The sequence below is a fragment of the Dermatophagoides farinae genome, chromosome 4 (assembly GCF_024713945.1).
Source record: "Dermatophagoides farinae isolate YC_2012a chromosome 4, ASM2471394v1, whole genome shotgun sequence".
NCBI classification, from domain to species: domain Eukaryota; kingdom Metazoa; phylum Arthropoda; class Arachnida; order Sarcoptiformes; family Pyroglyphidae; genus Dermatophagoides; species Dermatophagoides farinae.
In genome coordinates this window covers 5,647,871-5,670,081 of record NC_134680.1, presented here as the reverse complement: position 1 = coordinate 5,670,081, position 22,211 = coordinate 5,647,871, and the positions used below count along the sequence as shown (strand labels likewise).

The following is a 22,211-nucleotide window of genomic DNA, read 5'->3' as shown; positions in this document are numbered from 1 at the left end:
ATTTCTTTGAATCTTTTTTTTTGTAGGAAAAAAAACCCGATTACTTTGTAATAATGCTACGACGTAGTTGGAAAAAAAACCAAATTTAATGATGATGATCATCATTATCATATTTGCAAAACTATTGAATCTCTCTCTCTCTTTTTTTTGGTTGCAATGTTTTTTTTTCTAGTGAAAAAAAAACATTTTATGACACACACAGATATGGATGGAGAATTTGGAATATAAATGGAATTTTTTTTGTTTATTTTAAACTACATTTCGTCATCAATGAATAGGAATCACAAAAAAAATTGAGAGCATAAAAAGAATTCGAACGTTCAAAAGTGGAATGATTCGAATGTTTTGTTGTTGTTGTTGTTGGTGGTGGTAAAAAAATTCATTACAAAAAAAATTGTGGGTGTGAAAAATTGCAAAAAAATGAAAATTTTTGTTTTGTTTTTTGTTTAATGTGTGTGTGTGTATGTGTGTCATAGACAATTGTACATTATTCTTTGGTTTCATGTGAATTGATCATTCATTTGGTTGATGTTTTACGATATAGAATATAATAAGCAAATGTACGTAATATAAACATATAGATTGCCATTAAAATTAGATTAAACCATAATGTATAATCATTATAATCAAATGAATTCAATGCTAATGATGATGATGTTGTATTCAATGTGGTTAAAAATTTTTCATTATATGCATCAATCATATAGGTAACATTTTCCGGTGCTGTTGGTGATATATCCGAAAGACAAACATACATGTCCATAATATTGTCACCAAACTCACCTTTAAGATATTGATATGTAATCGGTTCGACTGGTTCACAACGATCCAAACCATATAATGTAACTAATAATGCTTCGAAACCAAGACGAAAATATGATAGATATGTAAATGGTTGAAAATATGATGGCATTGTGGATATTTTTATCAATAATCCAGTGAATAAAATAATGGTATATTAATCGTACCGCCAACAACAGTGGATGTTGTTACATCTTTAACAAAAAAAGCTGATACAATAAAACCTAAGCCTTGTGCTAATGCCGATACAATGATTAATATAGCTTGAAACATTATAAAACGATACCATTCAAATAGTTGTTGTGTAATGAAATATGATAAACATCCATATAATAATGGAAAGAATAGCATTGGTGGTAAATCAGCCAAATTACGTGCAATATAATAAGATTTTAATGAATACCAACCATTAAAATTTTCTTTCATAAACACCGATACGGCCAATGGAAATGTTAATAATGTTGGTAATATTGATACGAATACCATAAGCATTACGGAAAAGAATATGAAACCAAAATTTGCATAATAAACATTTTCATATTTAAACATTTCAAATGTTTGTATCTTTTCCACTGTATCACGTGTTGGCCGTAATGCACAACCATCTAATTGTCCAATTGGATTATCACGATATAATATTGATATCAATACAAGTATCGTTACAATTGTTGCCAATCGTACATAATAGATATTAAAATCTCTTGATGAAATCAATAATGTTCGCCGTAATAATACCCAAATGGCTAATATTTGTCCCAATAATGAATGTTTTTTTGTATATTGAACTAATTTATGTATCGATAATGATTTCATTGTTTCCATACCATTTTGATCTAAACATTCAGATGTTTGTTCTTGACATATTTGACGAAAATGATTTTCCATGCCCATAATGACATCTTGTCCAAAATCACCAGTAGCAACTTCTATAACAAAATCAGCTGGATTATGATATTGTGGACAATGTAAACCGAATGATGAAAGTTTTGTTACCAAATCTTTGGTTGGACCATTATAGATACAATAACCATTATATGATATGATATATAGATTGTCAAAATATGACATAATTTTAGCCGTTGGTTGATGAATAGATGTTGCAATCATCATTGGTGATCGTGGATTTTTAACCAATTTTTTTAACATTTGAATACATTGTAATGAACTTAATGAATCAAGGCCACTTGTTGGTTCATCGAGCAACAATATTTTTGGTGAAAAAATCAATTCCAATGCAATGGATAGCCGTCTTTTTTGGCCACCTGAACAACGGCCAACATGATTTTTAAAACATTTATCCAAATGTAATTCATCCACAACACGTTGTATGATTAAATCATTTTCATCTTTCATTTTCATTTTTGATGATTTATTATTTCCATTATTATTATTATTGGAAGCCATCATCATCATTTGTGCTTTACCACTTTTCTGTAATTCATCATCATCATCAATCATTGAATCACAGGTAAGTAGACAACATTTAGATAATTCACCATCAGAATTTTTATCCGTACCAAAACCAAAATATTTACCAAATCGTTGACAATTTCGTAATCTTAATGCATATTTTAATGATTCTTCTACGGTTAATAATTGATCCAGTGAATCATTTTGACTATAATAAGATATTTTTATCGATGATTTTGATATTCTATATATACATTTGAATGGAAAAAAATTGATTTAATTGAAAAAACAAAACAAAAACCAATCATACACACATACCCATTATATTTAACACTAATATCGCCTTTAACACCATTTATTCGACGGCCAGCAAGACATTCGATTAGTGTTGTTTTACCTGCACCGGATGGTCCAATAATAGCCGTCAATTGGCCATCATGTATTGAACCATTTAGATTTTTAATCAATGAACGTTTATTTGATGATTTTTTAAAACAATTTTGTATGCCATCACCATTTTCTTTGATAACATATGATAGATTATGCCATACAAGACGTACATCTTGTTTATTATCTGTTGCTGTTGTTGTTGTTATTGGTATTATTGTGTTAATTTTATTTCCATCATTAACCATCTGTGTTGAAATGGTTGTTTTATTATATGATGATGTTGTTAATGTTGGTATCGATGATGGAATAATAGTTGTCATTGATGATTGATTTGTATGGAATTTTATTATACATGGATGATGTTGTTGTTGTTGTTGTGGTTGTTGATTAGTTGTATTATTATCATGATGATCACTATGATCTTCATGATGGTCATCATCCAATAGATTAATACGACAATCTTGATCGGTTTTATTATTACTTGTAGCCATTATGGTCATCAACTACTACTACTACTACTATTTTTTTGTGGACCAATTATAGATTGATAGCCAATGATAGATTTCTATTGTTGGATTATGAAATGGAGAGAGAGAGAGAGAAAAAAAAAACATGAAAAAATTACATAATCATTGATTGATTTATTTAAATAACAAAATTAACCACAAAACACACACACACATACAGACCATTAACATTGAAAAATCAGAACTGATCAAATGATTATGATCATGACAAAATCTATTGGTTGTGTTGACGGAAAAAAAATGACAATCACGACTGACGATGATGGATTCTAAATTTTTTTTCCCCATACACAATGAATTGACAAGAAATTCATTTTTTTTTTTTTGTTATTGTTATTGTCGAGGAAAATCTAGTGATGAGTTTCCACGATTCCAGCACACACATAGAAATTGATGATCAAACATGATCAAACATTCGATACAACACAACACAATATTATCAATTGTCAATCGTCATCGATTTGATTTGCATGAATTGACAATCAATAAATATTTCCTGTTGTTCTTCTTGTGTCAACTGTTTGTCATCAATCAATCAATCAATCATTTAGTGGTTCATTCAATTTTTTTTTACCTCATATATATCAACATCGATGTCATTGGTATGTTTTTTTTTCACACTCAAATATTTACATAGAAAGACACTATCAATAAGTCAATAAGTGAAAAAAAGAAGAAAACCGAAGATGAAATGAAATTGGAAAAAAAATTTACACATCCACATTAGTTTCATCGTTTTTAAAGGCCAATATAATAATAAAAAAAACCAAACAAACACGGATAGATAGATATAGAATAAATTAATTTTCAAATGGATGAGAAAAAAAAATTCTCTTTCACCATAATCATAGTGAATAGTGAATGTGATTTATATATTTACCAACCTTAACGGATGTGTGAATAGAAAAAGAGAGTTTATGATGATGACGATGATGATGATGGTGTGATAATTAATACCGTTATATACGATTGTAATGTTTTTTTTTCTGAAAAAAATTATTGAATGGGATCCTCATCACACGACTGATTTTTTTTTTTTTTTTTTGTTCAATGTAGTGGTGATGATATTTATTTTTTTTTCATTTCATTCAAATGAAAAAATTCAATCACTTGTCACACACACACACATGATGATGATGATGAAGATTTAAAGTATTTGATTTGAAATGGCAAAAAGAAAATATTGCCTGATGACCATGATCATGACCATCATCATCGTCATTCATTATTACCCTTTTTATATGGTTTTTTTTTTTGGAAAAAAATTTTTTTTTTTCAGATATCAAAGTGGATAAGATGCGAAATCATTGTATAACCTGTTTGCTTATCATCAACTGTATATGGAATGTAATACAAGGACAATAAACCACAAGGACCAGTTTTTTTCCTAAAAATAAAAAACAAAAACAAATTCCAAGCCCATTTCTTGGATATCTAAATGTTGTTTTTGATTGGGTCGAGATTTTCTTCAATCATCAATTGTCTTAAACACACACACACACACACACACACACACACACACACACACACTTTAATCATCTAAATTAAGATTAAGTGAAGAATAAGTGGTAAGTGGAAATTCGAGAATATAATAATCATCTCATGGCCATTATAATTATAAATAAATATATATGGATTTCAATGATAAATTGAAATCAACAAATTAAAAAAAGAAACAAAATTTTGGAGAAATTATTAATTCAAATTCAAGGCTCCACATTCATTCATTCATTTCAATCGATCGATGATGATGATGAATCATATGAAAATGGAATGGTTTTTTTTCAAGAATAAATCACAATGTCACAAATTCTTCACGCACAACAATGTGGTGGTAAACAATAACGACAATACAAAAAAAAAACCCATCACCCGAAAAAACAAATGCATCACAAGAGAAATTTTTTTGTTTTTGTTTTTCATTCATCAATCGATAATGGTTGGTGGTTGTGATCACTGAAAATCATATGAAAAAAAAACAACATCACAAATGCTTCTCCCCCATCATTCATTCATCAATCAATCAATCACACAATCTTCAGAATGTAAAAATAGTATGATGATGATGATAATGATAATGATGACTAACCTTGGTAGGTTAAAATAGTTTGATGGTAAGGTAGAAGAAATATTAAAACGGCAGTGTGTTTTCTCATTCGATATCGCGATTGATCGATGATGATGATGATGAGAAAAGGAAATTAAAAAAATCTTATCGATTATCGATTGTTTTATTATTATTATTGTGTTTTTTTTCACGTTGATCCAAACCTTATGATGATGATCATATTAGATGGTCAGTTTGGCTTAGAATTAGAATTAAAAAATAAATAACAGCAACAAAAGCAAATCTCCGAAAAGATAACCGAAGAGTAAAAAAACACAAAAATACCAAAATCAAATAAGAAAATCAACGTTCACACCAGGCAAATTGAAAAAAATAGAAAAGAAACCATAGAGATAACCGGATTGTCAAGACAACCAGTTTGTCTCTGTATATGTGTGTGTGTGTGTTTGAGCCCAATTTTTTTTCACCTGAAAACAAATTATGGGTGACCTCAAAACGAATAGAAATTATCCATGTAAAAAAAAGAGTCAATCGAAATTGTGTAACCCTAAATTTAGCAAGCGAAAAAAAAAATTGTTGCTGTTGTGGTGGATTTGAAAAACCAAAAAAAAAGATTTTTTTTCTGTTTTTTTGATTCTGTCATACATATTTGAAATCAATCGTCAATCAATAGCCACATAAACACACACGCAACACAAATGGCCATGGCCCCGTATCATGATCGTTTTTTTTCTGAAAATATAAATTTCTTTCAATTACAGGATGCAAACTTTTTGTTTTTGACATTCGATTTTCTTTGCAAAAAAAAAATTAATGATAATGATAATGATATTCGATGATAAAAATCGAAAAAAAGAAAAAAAACAGCCCATTGGTAACCAAAATGAAAAAAAAAGATTCGAATCTATTACGATCCAAACTTACCTTTGTGTGTATGTTTGTTGTTGATGTAGTCGTTTTTCTGTTTCGAAATGAATTCGAATCGGTTATCTTTTTTTTTTATTCGAATGTTTTTTTTCCAATGAAGATGATGATATATTTTATATATTACACAACAAGCAACGATGGAATGTTTTTTTTTAAAAAATTCCATTCTCAATCATCTGTACAATCAGCAAATAATGATGATAAAAATTTCAATATTAATTGATTCACAATCAAGAATATCATATGATGATGAATGAGCAGCAAAAAAAAAAAATTTGGACGATCGTTTTCGTTTCACGAATGATAATAAATTGATATATGAAGATATGAAGACGACGAAAAAAATATTACATTTTTTTTTAAATTTTCACCCCTGTATATGTGTGTAGGTCGTGAATTTTTTACCAAAAAGTCACGTCAACCAAAAAAAAATTTTGGAAGCATGAACCATAATAATATGTAGTGGCTGTTGATTGGTCGCTAGATATTTTGACCAATAATAATAACCTGTTGTTCTGGGCCGGCCAAAATAAATCCATCAAGACCATTTTGTATGGTTTGTCGATAACAACAGCAGCAGCATATGAACAAACAAAACAAAAAAAAAAACAAACAAACAAACAAACAAAAACCTGTTCACATTTGCAACATTAAAGTTGGTCAAAATTTTTTTTTTATGGTGGTGGTGAGTTAGGGTCTGATAAATATCGATATGATTGCTAGGTCGTGTGTAATATGAAATAATGACCTTCATATCGAAAATCACGTACACCAATTATTATTGTTGTTGATAAAGGTGTTTTGCTTTGTTTTGTATGCCTAATAATTACCATGGACTTGAATTGCAGTGATTTTCAATTGCATTTTACAATTTTTATTTCGCGCGTAAAATAAGGGAAAAAATTTGAAAAAGAAAAAAATTTTCGAGAAATTTCTGGGAAATTTGAATTTAACGAAATCTTTCCGGGAAAATAAATGCAAATTGTTTTGATTATTTTTTGTGTGCAACGTGGATTTCATATTTTTATTTCTATTTAGATTCCTGGCATAGAGATTAAAATTCCAAAAAAATATCACAATGGCTCGACGTCCAAAACAGCAGCAACAACAACAACAAGTAAATCAACAGCAACCAGCAGCAGCCCCAGTGGCTATGGTACCACCACCCGGTATGATGATGTCCGCACAACATCAACAAATAATGATGCAGGCATTAAAATCGAATGTGCCAAATTTAGATCCAAATGAAACAAAACAATGGCATACAATATATCCACAATATATTAATTCCAATCTAACTGTTGATCGTGGTCGTCGTATTGGTCGTTCGAAATGTATCGCTGATCCAATGGCCGAAGAAATATTCAATGTATTGGCTGCCAATCCACAACAATTTCAAGTACAATTAAACATGTATAAATGTTATTGTCGTGAATTGGATAAGGAAAATATTCGTTTACGTGGCTATGTAAAATATCGTATCATTAATAATGAACAACAGCAACAATTTAAGAATAAAAGACAAGTATTGCAATATGTTGCATCGATGATACCAAAATTGAAATCACGACAAAATCCACAAAAATCTCAACAACAGCAAACATCCGGTAGTGGTGGTGGTGGTGGTCAACAATCTGAACAAACGATAAAAACTCAACAACCATCACAACGACAGCAGCAGCCGCAACCACAAGGTGGAGGTGGAAAGAAAAAGAATCGACGAAAATAATTGACAGAATGGTGGAATTAAAATCAAATTTTCATTCATGAAGCTGATTGTGTTCGAATTTTTTTTTTCGTATAAAAATAAACTTTCGAACAAATTAAAAAAAAATCCCTCGATGTTTATTTTTGTTTTTTCTCGTTCATTCAATTCTGTATTTGTCAATGTATGCATGGTTAAAGTAAAAAATTTTTAAATAAAAAAAAATTTCAAATTGATAAATTATAAATGTTGGATATTCTGGGTACAATCATTGTCATTATAATCGGTTCATTCACAACAATTGGTTGTTGTGCTCATCAAGGGTATGTTTGTGTGTTGAATATTCATTGTTATCGGTTATATATGATGATATCTTTATAGTAATTATCTGGGAGATCGTCGACGATTAGAACAATTTTTACATCAATATCAACAAGATGTTCATCATAATCATCAACTGTATGGACACGAACATTCTATACAACAACCAAAATTTTATAAAGTAGTCAAATTTGTTAAATATGGTGATCGTATTGTACCATTGGTGGCAATACCAAAAACACAATTACGTTCGAAAGGATCATTTCAATTTACACGACCAGATTTTTATAATGATGATGATGATGATAATGATGATGATTATTATTCCACGTGTTCATCATCATCGCCGTCATCATCATCCACATGTTCAGCAATGACTAATGCAGCATCATCAGCATCATCTGGTCTATGTTCTTCATCTGGATCATCATCGGCTGCTCAGTCTACTTCCACGGCTATATCAACATCTACATTTTCTAGTAAATGTTCAAGCCATTTATCAGGTAGTAATGCTGATAATTCGGCTTCTAGTTCTTCGAAATCAGCATCAGTAGCAGACGAAGCAGCTATACCGAATTCATTGCCACCAATCAAATCAAAAACAAAACGGAAATCAAAATCATCATCTAGTAAACGAATTAAAACGAGTCTTAAAAATTGGAAGAAAAAAAATGAAAAATTATTGAAAATCAAAAATAAAGATTCATCATCATCATCATCAACAACAAAGGCTGATGATACAAGGAATAATCAACATCAATCGATGGATTTAAAAACAACCAAACCATCTCCAGAACGAATAAATGAATCATCATCATTATCATCATCAACATATGATTCAAATAGTAGTTATTCACATAAATCAATGGATTCAGAAATCACTTCATGTTCCACTTGTCCGCCATCAAAATCATCATCATCATCACCACCACCACCATCATCATCATCGTCGTCATCATCATCATCTTCAAGTGGTAAAAAATCCAAATATAAACCATCAAAAGCTAATGATGATAAACGTAAATTTTCTAAAGCAATTAAAATTGAAATTAAAAACCAAAATTCTATCCCAACAACAGGATGATGAACCACAACAACAACAATCGAATAGGAAGGATAAAAAAAGTAAAAGTCAATCACAAAAGTCAAAACAAATGGATAATAATGAAACAATTGATACGATTGGTGTACAAACATATCCTGATGGAATGTTTGATGCAAAAACACCATCCATTTGCTTGAATGATACATTGGATGAAAAAATGGGTGAACAATTTTATCAACAACAAAAACATCAACATGGATCCGATGTAAATGCCATATCGGATTATTTTAATCATGATAATGTTATTAATCATCATCAACATAAATGATAACATTGATCAACAAAGAAAAAGAAAAAAAAAATGAAATCAAAAATAAATACGAATTTGATTTTTTTTATTGATGAAAATTATTCTTTGAAATGTTGTTGCTGTTGCTGCTGCTGCTGTTGTTGTCAACATTATCATTATTACCGGTGGAAAAATTTTCCGTTTGCAATAGTATGACAATATAATTCAATACGAAACCTAACATTGCCAATATTGATGATTGTCGTACTGTATACATCGAGAATATTGATACAATAAATTCTTTACGTAAACGTTTCAATTCCATAAAACACATCCATTCATGGAGGCTCCAATGTTCCAGATTTTCATATACAGTACGTATAAGATCACGACAAATATTTGTCGGTAGATTACCAAAACTGGCAACAATAATTAAACGTATGAATGAAAATATACCCAGATTCAATACAAATGAAATGTATAGATTAGCATTGGTTGAATTGTTGATCATCAGAAAACAAGCCGAACTTATTGTGATGAATACACTGGATGATAATGTCACTGTCAATGGTACAGAAAACCAAGGTATTATCTCTTTATATTGGTCATTTAGATCGGATAATTTTGTTTTCAATTTCACCATATTTGTTTCATCCAATTTATTTGCTAATTGTGAGTAAAAATTATACGAATGTTAACGAAACAAAATTACTAATTTTTTTAATATTTGCAAAAACATACCAATCGCATAGGTATCCATCAATTGTTGGATAGCAAAACGAAACAACATCATCGTATAGATGAACATTATGGGTACAAGACAAAGAAAAATTAATCCTAAAATCATTACGAATAATTCAGAAATTCGATGTATTTTTGTCATCATTTCAATGTTTGGATCATTAATCTGTTTGATTATATTGCCACGAAATAATATATAACCGGTTGAACTAATCACTGTTGATATAATGATCGTAATGCCCAATGAACAATATGCAAATCGATGTGAATGATCAAAATCATAGATATATGGAATTTTCATCAATAATCGTATGATATGACCACCTGAAGTTACAATATAGAATAATAGGGTCATCATATCAAAAAATGTTACGACCATAAGTAATTTAATTATATTTCTTAGAATTGTTTTCAATTTTGCCGTTTCAATATAATCTTCATCACTATTGCCCAGGAAACATAATTGTAATAAATGATACATTGAATTTGTTTGGTCATCATCATCTCCATGATTTTTCAGCCATCGATGAAATAATGATGATGATGATGATGATGATGTATCATTTATCTTCATAAAAATCACGGAATCAATCGTTGATTGATGTATATCCATTAAATATTCACGATATAAATTTGCCAACAATGCAATCAAATATGATAGAATATTTGACCAACCATGAATAGTGTAGAGATAATGTTTACAAATTAGCCAACAATTATAATTATCATCATCATTATGATGACGATGGCCGTTATTGTTGTTGTTGTTGTTTCCATCCGATACAAATACAACGCCAGAGAATGATAATGATAAAATTCTATACAATTTTAAACATTTTAAAAATGATAAAATCTGAAAAAAACACCACCGATAAAAAATACAAATACAAACCGATAAAATTTAACTAAAAACATTAATGATGGTGGACAATTATAAATAATCCATTTAGGTCGTTTACTTGAATTTGATCGTCTCATCATCATCGATGTTGTTGTTGTTGTTGTTGTCGGCATTGTAATCATCATTTGATGATTATCATCATCATCATCATCAGTGTTATTATCCATTTTTTTTAACAATTTCAAAAAATTTTATTCGAAATTCGTTGTTTTACATACATCATCAATGAGAATCATTCGATGAATTTTTGTGTATGTTCGATTGAATGGATGGATCAGTTGATAACTCGTCGATTATCGGTATTCAAATGATGATGATCCATGAAACTGACTGCAAATGAACGAAATGTTAAATGTGGAATTTCATTTAATAAATTATTAATTAATATAACAAAATTAGTGTTTATTCAATAATATCCGGAGTGTTTGATGTGGATAAAAAGAAACTGTCATAGTCAAGTCATGTCAATGAAAATTGTTGTTTGATTTGTTTCTACTATTGTGTATTATTATTGAAATTCATCAATAATGTATCATCATCATCATTATCGTTATTAAAATTAGTATCATTTTGTTTGGAATATGATGAAATGATGGATGAATAAGAAGATGAATTAGTGGAAGAAAAATTTTCCGTCTGTAATAATATGACAATATAATTTAATGCAAAACCTAACATTGCCAATATTGATGATTGTCGTACAGTATACATTGATGATATGTTGACAATAAATTCTTTTTGTAGCCGTTTTAGTTCCATAAAACACATCCATTCATTTAGTTGCCATTGTTGTAGATTTTCATAAACAATACGTACTAGATCACGACAACAATTGCTTGGTAGATTACCAAAACTAGCAACAACAATTAAACGCATGAATGCAAGTAAACCTATATTGAATACGAATGCAATATAATAATTGCCTCTTGATGAATTATTGATCATCAAAAAACAGGATGAACTTATAATGATGAATATACTTGTAGCAAACAATCCGGTCAATGGAAACGAGAAACAAGGTATAATTTCTTTGAATTGATCATTCAAATCGGATAATTGTGTACGTAATTGAATCATTTTTACTTCGTCCAAATTGTCCACTAATAATGGATTAATAATCAGTATTAGTATCAGTATAATAATCAGTATAGCGATTCTTACCCATTGCATAAGTGTTGATTAATCGTTGAATACAAAATCGGAACAACATCATTGTATAGATAAACAATAATGGTGTTATGAGTTTGAATGAGAATCCGGACACCATTCCAAACATTTGAATGATTTTAATAGTTCTAGTATATGCTGAAATTTGTGGATCCAGAATTTTGTCAAAATTTTCTTTATTGAATACAATATATCCAGCACTAACAATTATAGCCATAAATAGATAAACAATAGCCAATGATCGATATGCAAAACGTTTTGAATGATCAAATTCATTGACAAATGGTATGGACATTAATTTTCGAATAATACGCAAACCAGAAATCATTGAATAATTAAGTAATATTTGTGAATCAGTAACATGAACCACAAGCAATAATTTGATTATATTCCGTAAAATTGTTTTCAACTTTTCCGTTTCGATTATATCATCATCGTTATGGAACCAATTATAAAGTATTTTCATTATTTGTTGAAATGATAAATCGTTTGTTTCACCATCAATTATTGTTCGATTCATTGGTGATGAAGAATAATCGATTGTTACGATGTTGAATGATTCGTTCGTCATCATTGTTTCATTCGAATTCATTAATTGTGATGAAGATGATAATGATATTGGATGGATCGTATTTTGAAAATATCCTTGATATAATTCAACAAATAAAATCATAAATAGACCCACTATTGCAAATAGAGTGTACAACACAAGCAAATAATGTTTAAACCAAATCCAATATCGATTCTTCAATTCTTGTTGCCGATTATGATTGTCAATGAATATAGCACCATTGAATGTGACTGAAGTCCATCTAAATGAATGAATAAGAAGCTAAATTTCATTGATACAAGAATTAGTATTTAATTTACCTGAAAAATTGAATAAAGAACTTCAATGATGGCGGACAATCTAAAATGATCCAATCGGGTATTGTTTTTTGATGATTGTTGTTTTCTGTTTTCAAATTTTTAGCCATTGTTGATGATGATTGTTGATGATGAGTATTATCATGACTAACTGATCCATAATCATTATAACCGACAAACATTGTTGATTTTTCCAGATAATCAAAAACAATTAAATTATTATGGTCAATCGATTTATTATTTGAATTATTATAAATTTGATGATTTTCATTGCCATTGTTTGCCATCCATCGATAACGATCATCATCATCATCATCATCACGATAGGAATCTACGACGTTCGATATGGATGAAAACATTTTGTCTTCTAAATCTACATCTCTATATTTGTGTATGATGAACTGTTCCAAAGAAAAGTGGAACAAAATTTTTTCTAGCACAAACTTGTCAAACGATAATCAAACAGCAGGCTTGATAAAAAACAATTAATTAATTGACACTTTTATATATAATAAATTAATTAATTTGTGTCAAATTAATCATTTACAACATCAACAACAACAACAAATACTGAATCGATATATTCATCATTTTAATTGAATAATTCCATTAATAACAAGAATAATTGCATAATGTCAAGGTCAATATATGATGGTGAGTGGATAATCTAACTAGAATATTTAAAGTAATTTCTCTCTCTCTAAAATGAAAGTGCAAATAAAGCAGTTGTGGTGGCGTGGTAGAATTAAATTCAATTAAACCATTCAAATAATTGATTTGTATCGAATATCGGTTCACTATGATGATCAGATTCGATAAGCATTTGTTTGGTTAGATTTCCATCCACATTTGTATCGTTCATCATCAATGCCGTATCGTTTGTTATATTTGATGCCAATGTGGAATTGTCCACCTGTGCAGATGGATAATTTTCCGTTTGTAATAGTATGACAATATAATTCAATGCAAAACCTAACATTGCCAATATTGATGATTGCCGTACTGTATACATCGAGAATATGGATACAGTAAATTCTTTACGTAATCGTTTCAATTCCATAAAACACATCCATTCATTTAGGCTCCATTGTTCCAGGTTTTCATATACAGTACGTATAAGATCACGACAAATATTTGTAGGCAGATTACCATAACAAGCAACAATAATTAAACGTAGAAATGAAAATATACCCAAACTAAATATGAATGCTGTATTTGTTGTACCTTCTGGGCCAAGATCAATCATTAGATAACATGCTGAACTGATTATAATGAATATGTTTGTTGCAAAATGTATTGTCAATGGTAATGCAAATTTCGGTATAATATCTTTGAATTGATCATTTAGATCACCAAGTTTTGTCTTCAATTTTAGCATCAATATTTCATCCAAATTAACCACAGCGTATGTGTTCAATAATTTTTCAATAACAAATCTAAATAACATCATTGTATAGATGAACATTATCGGTATAACCGATAAATATACGAATAGAAATGTATTGAATATTGGTGCAATCAATGTAAATAATCGTGAACCAAAATCACTATCCGGGTCCATAAAAATCTGTTTAGATGTTTGATTAAATGAAATGAAACCAATTATATTGATGAATAATGCTGTCATGAATGCAATGATTAATGAACGATAAGCAAATCGTTTACAATGATCAAATTGATCAATAAATGGAATTCTAACCAATAGGCTAATTAGTCGACGTCCACGTATCAATAGATAAATGATTGGTACCAATTCATCTAGAACGACAATTATATAAAGGAAATCGATTATATTCGATAGAATCGGTTTCAAACTACGTATCTGATCATGACTTTCACTTAGATTGATTGATTGAAAAAAATCATCCCAAATATTTGTTGATTTGTTCAATGTTTCATTATTAAATTCGGATAATTTTTCAATCAATTCAGTACCATTCAATTCGGATCCAATCGTTTCATTACTGTTCATCATTCCAAGTGTTTGATTACGATTATTCATTCGATTTAAATATTTATCATTAACTAATCGACCTAATACAAGAAGAAATATAATCAACATTGTTACATTTAATCCAATAAAGAAATAACGTTGCATTCGTAGACCAAAACGTTCTTCATCATTATCATGAAATTTTTTATTCATCATTGATTGTTGTTGTTGCTGTTGCTGTAGTTGACGATGATGATGTGATTTTGAATGATTTTGATGATAATTGTTATTATAATTGTACATTGAACTTGAATAGATTTTTGTTGTAGATGATTTACCCATCATCATTGTATGATTTGTTGTTGTTTTTTGTAATCCAAAATGATCATCATTAATAAATATAATACCAGTGAATGATATACCGAAACAACGATAGAATTTTACTAATAATTGTAATGATGGTGGACAATCACGTATAATCCATGATGATGATAATGTTGACAATGATGATGTGATGATATTGTTGACATTTGTTCCTGTAATGATGATGTTTTCGATGTATTCAATATATCCGGTTGATCAATAAATGATCCAGTACCATGACTTTCATCACTTACGGGACCACCGCTACCACCACCACCACCACTATCCAACATTGATAGAAAATCTTGACCATTACCAGTTGGTGAACTTAAATTATCAATTAAATTTACTCTCGATTGAAACAATGATTTATGGTTACCATCCATATCGAATCGATGTCTATGATGATGATTAGAAGCGGCCAACATTTTCATCCATTGTTTAGCTGCAGCTGTAGTTAAACGACCACCACCACCACCACCGACACCATTGTCATCATTCATGTACATGTCATTTGCGTATGATACCGTAGTCATCGAATGTTCTAATACAAATGATTGGCCGTGAATTATTATTAGTCGACATGTTTGAAGAAAATCGATATTAACAAAATCCACTAATCCCGTTATTTGTTTGTATTCATTTTTAATATCCATATAAATTTTAATTAAAAATTCCATATCCATATTCATGATGATGATGATAATAGCAACAACAAAGTAATAGAGCGAGATAGAGAGAAAGAAAGAAAGAAAAAAATCGATTGATTTTATTGATAGATATCTTGGCATTGTCAACATTTAATATTCATTTCCATTATTATCATCATCATTATTATTAATGAGAATTGATCAATTTATGTTAAATTATTAACATTAAAAAAATATGTTTACCAATATGTAATTTGTTTTTTTTTATATTCTTTTGATCATATGATGACATTATATAATAATCTATTTTTTTTTTTTTTTGTTTTTGTTTACTAAGCAACAATTATAATATTTTCAGTAATTTGTAAACGTATTGTAGCCAAATCTCTTAGATACATGAATAATAGAATAAGAAACAATAGATTCGACATAATCTTTCCAAATAATTCCGGTGCCCATGTCCAAACATAGATCATAATGCTTGATGCCAATGAAAAACAACCAAACCATGCATAAATAGTTGTAAGGAAATAATTTTCCCGTAATACGCCAATCAAACCAATTAGACATACAATATAAGCAAAAAAGTTGGCCATTACTTGAGCTAATAACTATAGATTGAAGAAAACGTTCATTATCATCATCATCAAACAGACAAAATCATCAAAAACAAACCTTTGGACGTTGATAGATACGATGTTCAAACATTTCAAACCAAATAGGATGTTCGGATTCTGATGATATTGATGAATTTGTATGATCATTATTTGAATTTTTAAATTGTTCATGATGATAATGATATCGATCATAATCAATTTGATCATCATCATCATCATCATCATTATTCGATGTTAATGCATCAAATGTATCCGTTTCCGTCGATATAGTTGTTGTTGTAGTCGTCGTCATCATTGTCGTAGGATTTTCAACATCAAATGCTAATGTAGGAAAAAGATTGAATGGATTAATAGCTGATGCAGCCTGCGTTGGTTTCATCTCCATTATCAATGATGTTTGATTTATCCATTTATTATCATCATCATCATCATCATCATTATTATTACCATCAGAATCATAAAGATTTTTATGAATCAACAATGTACTACCATGTATATGATGATTATGATATAATTCGGAATAATAATTATTTCCAGTTATATCATTCGAATTATTTTCCAATATTTGTAGACGGCCTATTAATGCAAATGTTGTATAGAATATTATCATTAAATCCAATGATATTATTATGATAAGTGACCATTTTCGAAATAGAAAAGAAGCCGGATAAATGATTGTTGTGTTTGATTGCATGATGATGGCTTTTGGTTCATGAACGAATCGACGATAAATTTCAACTATTATCTGGAGCAAATGAAAAAAAAAATAAAAAACTGATTGTAAGACAATCGTACGTTTTTTTACCGTTTTTGTTCAGGTTGCTGTCGTTACGAAGAACAAATCATTAACGAATTTAAAAGTAAATTTTTTTTTTTAAAAATCATTAAAAGTTTGTTTTTTTTTTGAAATAAACACATTCGTTTCCTATAATCTTGTTGTGGTCTAGTAGGTATCCATGACAATCGAATCGATCCAAATTTTGAATCGATAAAATTCCGATGAACTAAAAAATTTATTCCAATAAAACAGACACAAACAAACACACACACACACAAAAATAAATGAATAAATTCATAATTTTATCTTTTCATTTTTTTCTTGCATTTAAATTCTTTTTTTGTTTCTCGATTGTTCCAAAAAACAAAAATTATGGAATGATGACGATAAAGGAATCAATACCAAAAAAAAAAATTATTGAACAGTAAATCGATGACAACAACAACAACAAAAAATTCGAATACAAGTTTGTAGGCGCGCCTGCCATCTAGTGTCGGTTGAAAAACAAAAAATGAGATTTTTTTTTTTGAAAATTTATTCGAATTGATAAAAAAAAACATTCATTTCATTTCATCGGCAAAGATGTTGTTGTTGTTGTTGTTGTTGTGATTATCAATAAAAACGATATGATTTATTCACACAGCCGTTTTATTTAATTGATATTTGTTCTGTTTTTCCATTGATGATGATGTCGATGATTTTGTATCAAATGACATTGTTTTTGGTGTTGATAATGTTGCCATTGTTGTCATCGATGATGATGATGATAATGATGTTAGATCATCATCTTTTATTGATTCAATTTGTCGTAATTTTATTTGATTAAAATCCTTATCATCGGTTGTTGTTGTCGTTGTTGTTTGTGATGGTGATGTAATTGCCGGTGATCGACCAGCATTTTTATTAATATTCGTATTTGTTGTATTTTTAAACATATGTTTTAATCGATTACCAACAACAGCTGCACCGAATGCATCACCTAATACATTGACAACGGTACGAAAACGATCTAACATAAAATCAACGACCATTACTAATGCTGCATCTTCTAATGATAAACCGATTGAATTTAATACAACCACAGTTGTAATCATACCGGCTTGTGGTATACCAGCTGCACCAATACTGACCAATATGGATGTCATTGCAATAGTTACTAATTGACCAAAATTCAATGATTTTCTTCGATACTGTGCAACAAATATAGCAGCAACCGATTCATATAATGCAGCACCATCCATATTAACTGTGGATCCAAATGGAATGACAAATCTTACAATTGATGGTTCAATACCTGCATTCTGTTCTAAACATTGCATTGTGACCGACATTGTGGCTGAACTGGAACTAGTAGCGAATGCTGTAGATATAGCTGGAAACATATTGGTCAGAAATTTATATGGATTATGTCGTACCAATAATAAATAGATTAATGATAATATCACTAGACAATGTACTGCTAATGATAATAATACGGTTAATGTAAACCAACCAACCAAACGAAACATTTCACCAATATCATCAACGATCAATATTTGTGGTATGATTAGAAAAACCGTACAAACCGGTGCTGTCTGTACAACGGCCAATGTAATCATCATCATAATTGTATTGGTTGTTTCAATTATTTCGGCAATCAATCGGCCACCACGTGTACGTATCATATTTACAGACAATCCAATCAATAGGCCAACAACAACAACGGACATTACGTTTGCACCACGTTCTTGTGTAGATTCGATTCGCCAATTCTCTATATTTGGATCATTTGGACTATCATCTGGTGGTATTAATTTCGTATGATATGTATCGATCCATGAACCAAAAAGACTATCGGTGAAAATATTACGACAAATATCCAATATTGTATCTTCGATTGTAACGGTCAATAATGTTTTTGTTGAATTATCTTGTTGTTGTTGTTGTTGCTGTAGATCTTTATTATCAGTTTTAATTACTTTTTTGCTTGTATGATAACCAGGTTTTAATGCTGTGACCATAATTAAACCTTCAATAGCTGCAAAACCGGTTGTAGTCAGATAATAAACAATAACTTCCGACATAATACGACCAGATGATTCAGGATCAAATCCAGTACATGCATATGCAATCGATGTACCAATCAATGGTACAATTAAACTGAGTAATACACGTATAAATATTTCACCAACAAATGATAAACGTAATAATCGACGTTGTGTCCATGGTTTTCCAGGTATCAATGTATTACGTAATAATATAGCAATGAATATTGATAATATAATCATCATTAATGTAGAAATAGCCAATAGATTTTTATTTACAAAATATAATACTTTTCCTGTAAATGAGTATGTGATTTAAAATTAGAATTTTTTTTAAATAAATTTAAAAAAAAACAAACAAATTCTACTTACCATATCTAGAACGTTTTGCAGCTTTATCCAATGATCTACTACCACTATTAGGAGCATTCTCTTTTTCTTCTAATTCGGCTGGTCGACGGCCAAAATCCATATGGCAATCAATGCTATCATCATAATGATAAAGAAATGCTTTGAATGTATATATTAATGAAATATAAAGATGAATAATCTGTATAACTAATGACCAAACAAATTGTTGATAAGTAATAATTGAACCGGATATAAATAGAAATATACAGATCAATAGAAAATATTTTGAATGTATGAATAAATGGAAACGGTCCTGATATCGAATACCATAACTATAGCTATATATTAACATGAATAATGCAAATGATAGACGAACAGCTGCAATCAAACAATATACGAATGAACGTATCGATTCTTCATGGAATAATAATGATGATGATGATGATATTAATAACGTTGAATTCAATGATAACGGCGATGATGATGATGATGATGATGATCGATCTGGTAGACCACTACCATGATTCCAAACGGTAATAATCAAAACGATTGAATCAATTGTTGTCATTAAAAGGCTTGCCATTAGAAATAAATGATAAACGGCTATTTTAACACTGGTTGTCATTATTTTTTTTCTCGCTGTCAATACCACCTTTTTTTGAAAAAAAAAATCACTTATTATTCGGATTGATGAAACAAATTAACCAACAAACAACGACGAAAACACCGAAAAAGAAAGGGGCCAGAAACCAGTCAGGTTTATTAAATTTTGAAGTCAAATAAATCCATTTTGTTTGGTTATTTATAAGCTTAATGAAATTATTATTAATGAAACACAAAAATTCGATAATTTCATTGAATTTTCTTTGTCTGTTGAATCATGAATTTGTGGTTTGTATAATCAATATACAAAATGTAAGTATGAAACAAAACATGTGCAATAATAAAGAAAAATTTGCATTAAAAATTTGTATAATTTTCATTTGAAAATATTCATTATAAATATCAGCCATTTCAATCAAACGTATTTGTATCGATCGTTTACGATGATCAACAATGTTCATTATTTGCCATCTACGATGATCATTATTTAGATATTTTTGTATTTGATTAATAATTTTTTGAATACAATAATTTAAATATAAAACATAAACAAGATGTATGATAACGGATGAATGATAATTAATATTATCTAATATTTGATTTTGATTACGTTGAAAATTGGTGAAAAAAACAACACAATCAATAATGTTGCCAATGAATGGTATAAAAAAATTAAATGAATTCATTTGATCTAAATGATGATTAATCATTGCTAATGATTGTACTGTTTGGATTAATTTTTCACCACTATCCAAATCTAACGATGATGATGATGATGATGATGATGATTGTAGTTGAAATAATTGAAAATTTTTAAACAGATGAAATTTTGTTGCATATTTTACATAATGATAAATCATTATCGGTAAAAATTGATGTACATACAGTGTATAATAGGCAAATATCAATGGTATATTTGTTGTCCAATTTTCTATTATTTGATCAAAATGTAAAATGTCTTTATGAAATCGAATGAAACTAAAATTAATCCATAACATTAATATGATGAATATTATTTGTGATTGACGATTGGATTTATGATAATGGTTACCATTATAAACTTGTGCGATTAAATCATCATTAAGAATTGAATAAATTTGTGCACCATAAATGAAAAAATAAATTGTAACAATACAATAGGATAGATTATATAGTTGATCATAGATCATATAGAAACAAGCTAAAAATGCATTATTATGATAATTTTCATCTAGATATGTGAATGATACAGATGATCCAGAATATAATACATGGATGAACAATATGAATATTGTAAGACGATATAATAAACCGAAAATAATCCATGGTTTTTGCCAATCCAGCCTTGTTAATTGTATGCCTAAACATCTTTTTTTTTGTTGAGCAATAAAACAAATAAATGAAAAATTTTCCACAATCAAGTAAATTGATTATTAATTTTCTTACCCTAAAAAATTGAACATGAATCGAAGAATGAATGGTTGATGATTTTTTCGATTCATGTTTTAAAACAAAACAAAAAAAAATGTTCGACGATACAATAGATAGTGATGATGATGATGATGAAACTGATATATCAGTAATCATCATAAACGAATTTTTTTTTATTGAAAAATGATAATTATTAGCCAATTTATTATTATTGTCATGACAACAACAACAAAAAAAATAATAAAAACAATGTAATTACAGAAAAAAAAGACAAAGAATAAATTCTTGATATTTTAATTTCGTTATATATATCGATTTTTGTT

At 29.0% G+C, this 22,211-nt stretch overlaps 8 protein-coding genes across 11 annotated transcripts; 2 read left to right on the top strand and 6 right to left on the bottom strand.

Annotated features, from left to right (window-relative positions):
• Positions 1–225: 225 nt before the first annotated feature.
• On the bottom strand, positions 226–5,477 carry LOC124490853 (ATP-binding cassette sub-family G member 1). Its single transcript, XM_075730709.1, is given in 8 exon segments — positions 226–948; positions 951–2,219; positions 2,319–2,455; positions 2,530–3,166; positions 4,013–4,114; positions 4,847–5,084; positions 5,218–5,339; positions 5,400–5,477. Coding segments are annotated over 4 exon segments (2,409 nt in total). The 5' UTR covers positions 3,102–3,166; positions 4,013–4,114; positions 4,847–5,084; positions 5,218–5,339; positions 5,400–5,477; the 3' UTR covers positions 226–517.
• Positions 5,478–7,118: 1,641 nt separating this feature from the next.
• Srp19 (signal recognition particle 19) lies at positions 7,119–8,068 on the top strand. Its single transcript, XM_047053877.2, has one exon. It carries the CDS (start codon positions 7,202–7,204, stop codon positions 7,850–7,852), a length of 651 nt encoding a protein of 216 aa, XP_046909833.1. The 5' UTR covers positions 7,119–7,201; the 3' UTR covers positions 7,853–8,068.
• Positions 8,022–9,342, top strand: LOC142597507 (uncharacterized). 2 transcript variants are annotated; one of them, XM_075730799.1, is made up of 3 exons: positions 8,022–8,151; positions 8,210–9,168; positions 9,229–9,342. In XM_075730799.1, exons 1-3 carry the CDS (start codon positions 8,075–8,077, stop codon positions 9,231–9,233), a joined length of 1,041 nt encoding a protein of 346 aa, XP_075586914.1. In that variant the 5' UTR covers positions 8,022–8,074; the 3' UTR covers positions 9,234–9,342. The 2 variants fall into 2 exon arrangements, with proteins under 2 accessions (XP_075586914.1, XP_075586912.1); XM_075730797.1 differs by having other exon boundaries at positions 8,210–9,233.
• A 217-nt stretch (positions 9,343–9,559) lies between these two features.
• Positions 9,560–11,372, bottom strand: LOC124491236 (uncharacterized). The gene is made up of 3 exons (XM_047053874.2): positions 11,117–11,372; positions 10,225–11,042; positions 9,560–10,149 (listed from the first exon to the last, which is right to left on the bottom strand). The coding sequence occupies exons 1-3, from the start codon at positions 11,290–11,292 to the stop codon at positions 9,590–9,592; spliced, it is 1,554 nt and encodes a 517-aa protein (XP_046909830.2). The 5' UTR covers positions 11,293–11,372; the 3' UTR covers positions 9,560–9,589.
• A 144-nt stretch (positions 11,373–11,516) lies between these two features.
• LOC124491238 (uncharacterized) lies at positions 11,517–13,281 on the bottom strand. Its single transcript, XM_047053875.2, has 3 exons — positions 13,163–13,281; positions 12,287–13,104; positions 11,517–12,225 (listed from the first exon to the last, which is right to left on the bottom strand). The coding sequence occupies exons 1-3, from the start codon at positions 13,267–13,269 to the stop codon at positions 11,621–11,623; spliced, it is 1,530 nt and encodes a 509-aa protein (XP_046909831.2). The 5' UTR covers positions 13,270–13,281; the 3' UTR covers positions 11,517–11,620.
• Positions 13,282–13,730: 449 nt separating this feature from the next.
• On the bottom strand, positions 13,731–15,449 carry LOC124491235 (uncharacterized). Its single transcript, XM_075730796.1, has one exon. It carries the CDS (start codon positions 15,438–15,440, stop codon positions 13,911–13,913), a length of 1,530 nt encoding a protein of 509 aa, XP_075586911.1. The 5' UTR covers positions 15,441–15,449; the 3' UTR covers positions 13,731–13,910.
• A 957-nt stretch (positions 15,450–16,406) lies between these two features.
• On the bottom strand, positions 16,407–17,823 carry LOC124491239 (uncharacterized). Of its 2 annotated transcripts, XM_047053876.2 has the most exons (3): positions 17,528–17,823; positions 16,781–17,467; positions 16,407–16,716 (listed from the first exon to the last, which is right to left on the bottom strand). In XM_047053876.2, the coding sequence occupies exons 2-3, from the start codon at positions 17,414–17,416 to the stop codon at positions 16,438–16,440; spliced, it is 915 nt and encodes a 304-aa protein (XP_046909832.2). In that variant the 5' UTR covers positions 17,417–17,467; positions 17,528–17,823; the 3' UTR covers positions 16,407–16,437. The 2 variants fall into 2 exon arrangements, with proteins under 2 accessions (XP_046909832.2, XP_075586777.1); XM_075730662.1 differs by lacking the exon at positions 17,528–17,823 and having other exon boundaries at positions 16,781–17,499.
• A 194-nt stretch (positions 17,824–18,017) lies between these two features.
• LOC124491234 (excitatory amino acid transporter) lies at positions 18,018–21,802 on the bottom strand. Of its 2 annotated transcripts, XM_075730795.1 has the most exons (4): positions 21,530–21,802; positions 21,364–21,409; positions 19,897–20,009; positions 18,055–19,820 (listed from the first exon to the last, which is right to left on the bottom strand). In XM_075730795.1, the coding sequence occupies exons 1-4, from the start codon at positions 21,645–21,647 to the stop codon at positions 18,136–18,138; spliced, it is 1,962 nt and encodes a 653-aa protein (XP_075586910.1). In that variant the 5' UTR covers positions 21,648–21,802; the 3' UTR covers positions 18,055–18,135. The 2 variants fall into 2 exon arrangements, with proteins under 2 accessions (XP_046909827.1, XP_075586910.1); XM_047053871.2 differs by lacking the exons at positions 21,364–21,409; positions 21,530–21,802 and having other exon boundaries at positions 18,018–19,820; positions 19,897–21,288.
• Between the last annotated feature and the right edge of the window lie 409 nt (positions 21,803–22,211).